The sequence below is a fragment of the Gossypium arboreum genome, chromosome 9 (assembly GCF_025698485.1).
Source record: "Gossypium arboreum isolate Shixiya-1 chromosome 9, ASM2569848v2, whole genome shotgun sequence".
NCBI classification, from domain to species: domain Eukaryota; kingdom Viridiplantae; phylum Streptophyta; class Magnoliopsida; order Malvales; family Malvaceae; genus Gossypium; species Gossypium arboreum.
In genome coordinates this window covers 1,366,651-1,373,248 of record NC_069078.1, presented here as the reverse complement: position 1 = coordinate 1,373,248, position 6,598 = coordinate 1,366,651, and the positions used below count along the sequence as shown (strand labels likewise).

Below are 6,598 nucleotides of genomic sequence, written 5' to 3'. Positions count from 1 at the left end.
TTGAAAATTATAAAAATTTGATAACGTGGTGCTATAAGATTGTGTCGCATCATCACTTGAATTAAAAATATATATATAAAATTTCAGTTGATGACATGATATAATCTTAGAATGTCACATACAGTATTCTAATTTTAGAATTAGTAGTTGAACTAGTTAGACTACTAATTCTCGATTCAACTGGTTTGATCGGTTTAACTGCTAGATCAACAATAATTAAAAATTCTATAAAATTTTAAAAAATAAACGGTTTAATTACTGGTTTTTTGTCCAAGGTTTCAATTTTTATCAATTTTGAGTAGTTTTCGATTTAATCAATATAACCCTTTTGTTTGGACCAGTATCTCGGGCAGTCTTCTTTTCAGTCGGTCTAACCAACTATTAAATCGTGTTTCAAAAATATTAGTCACATCATGAAATCTTGACGAAATCTAAATTATGAAATTACAAACTTATCAAACTAAACAAAGAAATACCCAAAGTAAGCGCTAGGCGCCAAAGAACAAAATCTGTCATTCTCACCTAGCCAAAGGCAATGACTGTTAGGTAAACATGCCCTCTAATAAAAAAACAGTAGAATCCATGTATTCCATATATATATATTGCTTGATAAATGACAACATATTACAAAAGACTAAATAATAAAAGTCACTGCCTAACGTAGATACTAGAAAGTTAGTAAAGCATGGGTTCAGAGGAGCAGCGGCCATTGCTACGAATATCAGAATTATCATCGGATGCGATCGAAGAGGTGTTTGAAAGGGGTGACGGCGGCGGAGGAGTAGGGTGGTGGGTGAGGCTTGTTGCGTGGGAATCGAGGATTTTGTGGTTGTTATCAGGGGCATCCATAGTTGTCTCTGTTTTTAATTATATGCTCACTTTTGTCACCTTAATGTTCACTGGTCATCTGAGTGCATTGGAATTGGCTGGTGCTTCTATTGCTAGTGTTGGAATTCAAGGTCTTGCTTATGGGATTATGGTAATTTTGTTTATCTCTTCTCCTTTTTACCCTTTCTAAAGATTTACTTTTCTTTTAGTTTTTAATATCGTGCTTTAACTACATTTGAATTTATATTTTTCGTATTATTATAACAAATATCGATGCAATTTAAATTAAATTAGATAAAAAAATTTATGTTTTATCTTTTAAACTTGTGTTGTTTATCAAATCATTTCAAAATGAATAGAAAAATTAACATTTGTTAATTTTGCTGATGTGGCATGCATATAAATTGTCACCTGGATGTTAAGCCAACAAGTAATTAATTATTTTTTAATTTAAAAAATTAAAATTTTGTTTAGTTAACTAATTAATTTATCGTGGGTCCAATTTGTTTTATAACTCTGTTTTTCCCCCCACGCATGAAAACCAGTTGGGCATGGCGAGTGCCGTACAGACCGTGTGTGGCCAAGCATACGGTGCCAAGAAATACGCAGCCATGGGGATCATTTGCCAAAGAGCAATTGTATTACACATAGGAGCCTCAGTTATCCTAACATTCCTCTATTGGTATTCGGACACCATCCTTCAAGCAATAGGTCAATCGGCAAGTATAGCAGAGCAAGGCCAAGTTTTCGCCCGTGGTTTAATCCCTCAACTTTACGCATTCGCCATAAGTTGCCCCATGCAAAGGTTCCTTCAAGCTCAAAACATAGTGAATCCTTTGGCTTATATCTCCGTTGGGGTATTTTTGCTCCACATTCTTCTTACTTGGCTTGCCGTTGATGTATTGGGATATGGTCTTCTTGGGGCATCTTTGACATTAAGTCTTTCATGGTGGATTCTTACTATTCTTAATGGACTTTACATTGTTTTAAGTCCTTCCTGTAAAGAGACTTGGACTGGTTTGTCTTCTAAAGCTTTTAAAGGGATTTGGCCTTATTTCAAGATTACTGCTGCTTCTGCTGTTATGCTTTGGTATGTTGTTTCTGCCCCTCCAAATCATAAAATAATGTATCATGTTTGTACTAGAAGTTAGATTATATATTGTTCTTTATATTCAAAAAGTAGATAAATTAATCTTTGTATATTAGTTCAAACAACATATTAGTTCTTTTTTTTTTTTAAATTCATCTTTTGTGTATTGTTAAAAATTGGTGTGGCCGAAAAAATAACCAGACTTGCCATGTGTACATATAGGGACCAATTTTAACAGTAAAAATGGATGAGTTTTTTAATAAAAGAACCAATTTACTCTTTGATCTAAAGTATATAAATTAATTTACTCATTTTTTGAATATAGAAGCTAAAATTCAACTTGATTTGTAATACAAAAACCTCTTTGATACTTTTACCTATCTAACTTTGTAGATTTTGGGTAATGCAGCTTGGAGATATGGTATAACCAAGGACTGGTGCTTATATCTGGTCTTCTTCCTAATGCAGCAATTGCACTAGACTCCATTTCTATTTGGTACGTTTACCTCTGTTTGGGAATGATTAAATCCAAATTGCTTACCAGTTACCACTGGTGGGCTTTGAATAAAGATTTTCTTTTTCCTTTTTAAGATGATACTGGCAATACCAGGAGGCAATTTTGTTAAATGCATGCTTCCTTTCGCCACCTGCCTCAATTTTTGAAATTATTATTTTTAATATTATGAGTTAAATCTATTTGAGACTTAATTTGACAATTTTTTTATATTTGAGTCTTAAGCTCTTTCTTGGTTTAAGAAAGACTCTAAACTTGTTAATTGTTTTTACATTAGTCCCTAAACTTAGGCAACTGTTTTATATTGGGGCTTAAACTTTTTTTTCAAATTAGTCCCTAAACTTAACAATTATTCTCATATTAAGACTTGAACTTATCAATTGTTCTCACATTGCGGCTTAAGTTTTAAGGTTTTCTATGACTAGTTGAACAAAAAAGATTCAAACCCAATGTGAGAACAATTGCAAAGTTAAGGGCCTAACTTGAATTAAAAAAAAAGGCTCAAGCCCCAATTTAAAAACAATTGTCAAGTTCAAAACTTAACTTAGACATAAAAAAAATTCAGGCCCTAATGTAAAAAAAATTACCAAATTCATGCCCAAAAAGTGATTTAACCTTAAACAAGCTATATATAATATTGCACATTTATTGATATATATAATATTAGGATTAAATCACTTTTTGGGTCAGGTAACTATTGTCGGTTGGGGTTTAAATTCTTTTTATTTATATGTGGTTTTAAACTTAACAATTGTTTTTACATCAGGTCTTAAAATTTTCTTTTACAAATTAATCCTTAATATTTCCTTGAAAACTTTAAAAGGTTAGGCCCAGTGTGAAAAAAGTATCAAATTTAAATTTAAATTTAAATTTCAATATGAAAAGAATTGTGAAGTTGAAATACTAATTTGCTGAATCTCTTATCTTTCCCATGCTTGCATATTTTCAGCATGAACTACTGGAACTGGGATATCAACTTTGTTTTAGGCTTTAGTGCAGCAGCCAGGTCAGTCCATACACCAACTTTTCTTATTAAATTAAATAAAATTTTGGGTAAACTACATTAATATTCACTCAGCGATAGATTTTTTTTTTCTTTTTATTACTCAATTATGAAAAGTTACGAAATGGTCACTTAATCATTTAATTTTGTCTTTTTTGATTACCAAATTATTTTAGATTTTTTGGTGTTTCTATTTTTTACGTTAGTTAGCTGGTGATAAAAAAAAAAGAAAAAAATGAATAATTGCGTTATCATTGTGTAACTTTTCATAATTGAGTGGCCAAACAAGAAAAAAGAACCATAATTGGGAGACCTCTATTGTAATTTACCCGAAAAGTTCTGGATAAACTATTAGTGAATTTGTTTTTTGGTCACCCAACTATGAGAAGTTACAAAATGGTCACCTGACTATTAGTAAATTTTTTTTGGTCACTCAGTTATGAAAAATTACAAGATAGTCACTCAGCTATTCAATTTTGTTTTTTTTTTTTATCATTCAACTATCTTAAATTTTTAGGTATTTTTACTTTTACGTTAATCAACTGGTGACCAAAAATAAAAAAATTTACAAATAGAAGGTGACATTTTCCATTAAATTTTCAACTATTTCATTGAAAATGCTGATTATTTTTGGACTTTTGACAGTGTGCGAGTGAGTAATGAGCTAGGGGCAGGGCATCCCAAGCTGACCAAATTTTCAGTCATAGTAGTGAATGCTACCAGCATTTTCATTAGTACAGTTTTCACTGCCATTGTTATCATATGTCGATCCCTATTAATCAAAGCTTTCTCAAGCGACGCTGAAGTTATAGAAGCTGGTTCCAGTTTGATTCCATTGCTTGCCATCTCCATTTTCTTGAATGGAATTCAGCCCATTCTCTCAGGTGCCCATCACATGTTTTCCTTTACCATATTACATTTTTTTCAATAAAAGTATCACGGAGGCCTCTATGTTAAGAGGTACATTATATTTTATCATCTTTGTTAAAAATTAGATAAATTAGTCATTTACGTTAAATTAAAGAGCAAACTAGTCTTTTCTGTTAAAAATTTCATCAATTTTTACTGTTAAAAACTGGCGTGATTGATAAAATAATCAAATAGTTACACATGTACCTTATGCTGATGTACATAGACCAGTTTTTAACAGTAAAAATAGATTGAATTTTTAATAAAATGACTACTTTACTCTTTAATCTAACGTACATGAACTAATTTGCATATTTTTTAAGTAGAGAAAACATAATACAATCCGACTTTTACTACGACGACCTCCATAATACTTTTATCAAATTTAAAAACATTTTAAATTAATCTATAAATAAAATTAATCACCTTGAATTTAAACTTATTTATTTTATATTATTTATGAATCACAGGAGTGGCCATTGGGAGTGGATGGCAACATATAGTAGCATATGTCAACCTCACTACATATTACATTATTGGTCTTCCAATTGGATGTGTTCTTGGATTCAAATTAGGCTTAGGAGTAGAAGTAAGTGATCTCTTCATTCTTATTTCTACATTTTCTAGAATAAATTTTTCCTGCTATGGAGGAATTATTACTAAGATATTTTCTTATTTTATTAAAAAAAGTAAATTAGTCTCAATACGTTAGATAAAAGAGTAAATTGTTCATTTTATTAAAAATTTATCTATTTCTATTGTTCAAATTGATCCTGTGGCACACTAATACTATTGTTTGGTTATTTTATCGACATACCAGTTTTAACAATAGAAATTAATGAAATTTTTAGCAGAAAGGAACATTTTTCTCTTTGATCTAATGTGTAGAGATTAAATTGCTCATTTTTTTTTATTAAAGGGAGCAAAATACAATCTGACACCTAGTAAAAAATTATTTTTTTAAATCTTAAGATAATACTATTAAGTTAAATATATACTTTGATATGACATTATAATGATTATAATTATTTAAAAATTTATTTAACCTTGGAATTTTTTTTTTCATTATTGTGTTAGGGTATATGGTGGGGGATGGTAGTTGGGGTTCTTCTACAAACAATAACTCTAATCATTCTCACTGCCAGAACAAACTGGGACTTGGAGGTAATTAATCCACAGTAAATATCAAATTTAATTTGGCATTTTATAAAACTAGTTGGTTGATTATTGTAAATATCCCATTTTTTGTAGGTTGAAAAAGCTGCAGATCGGTTGAGGAAATCAGCCAATGAAGAGACATTACAATTGATTGCTGATTAGAGGTAGATGGCACTTTAGATGTAGTCAAATAAACATAACATATGTTTAGTTATCTATTTCTTAGTGTTTTTTTAAAAAATATAAATCTGTTTGCCAATGTTGATGTTATTTTTAAAACAATTATTTCAAGTTTTTATATTATAAAAAATCAAAATTAAAATTAAAATCAAAATTTTAGTTTAATTTAATTCATCTTTTCTTACCATATATATGATTTTTTTCTTATCTTGTATGTGTATGATATGGGTTAATGTACTTGAGAGAGAGATTCATTATTGTTTTTAAAAATATTTTAAATAATAGAGGACTAATTTGATTTAATCCCTATAATACAATGATCTAAGTTGAATACCTTTTCCTTATATAACTTCGCTATGATTTTTGTTCTTTTCCTTCGGTACGTAATGATATTTGCAAATAAATGATTAGTGGAGAAATCAGGGGCCTGATGAAAAACTTTTCATATGGTATCTTTAAATTTTTTTTAACTTTTAAATTAATAAAAATAAAATTATATTTTGGTCTCCCTAAAAATATAAAAATTTGATTTAATCCTTTAAAAATTATAAAGATATATTCTATTAAAAGAGTGAAATTGTAATTTTTCTATTGCAAAAATTACAATTTAATTTTGACCCCCTAAATTTTTTTTTTGATTTCGCCCTTGCAAATGATGAAACAAGAAGGTTGATTACATGCTTCAAAGACCTCTAGACACCATGTGTTTGTTTTAGCCATCTATCATCACATGTGATCAAAACAATCCCCTTGCGTTTTCTCTCTTCTCTCTCTAAACAGTTGTTAGAGATAGAAAATTGCTCACCTCACAGTTTTTCTCCTTTCCTTTGTTCATCACTGAAACAATCACTATCAAAAAGTGGCCTTTGGCTGATTTTGGTAGGACCCATCTTTAATCCGTCTATTTTGTTTTGCC

General features: G+C 29.8%; 1 protein-coding gene across 1 annotated transcript; it reads left to right on the top strand.

The window, feature by feature from the left end:
• Window positions 1–599: 599 nt before the first annotated feature.
• On the top strand, window positions 600–5,836 carry LOC108454681 (protein DETOXIFICATION 41). Its single transcript, XM_017753214.2, has 8 exons — window positions 600–979; window positions 1,374–1,918; window positions 2,328–2,414; window positions 3,382–3,438; window positions 4,081–4,319; window positions 4,815–4,933; window positions 5,422–5,508; window positions 5,596–5,836. The coding sequence occupies exons 1-8, from the start codon at window positions 686–688 to the stop codon at window positions 5,662–5,664; spliced, it is 1,497 nt and encodes a 498-aa protein (XP_017608703.1). The 5' UTR covers window positions 600–685; the 3' UTR covers window positions 5,665–5,836.
• The last annotated feature ends 762 nt before the right edge of the window (window positions 5,837–6,598 follow it).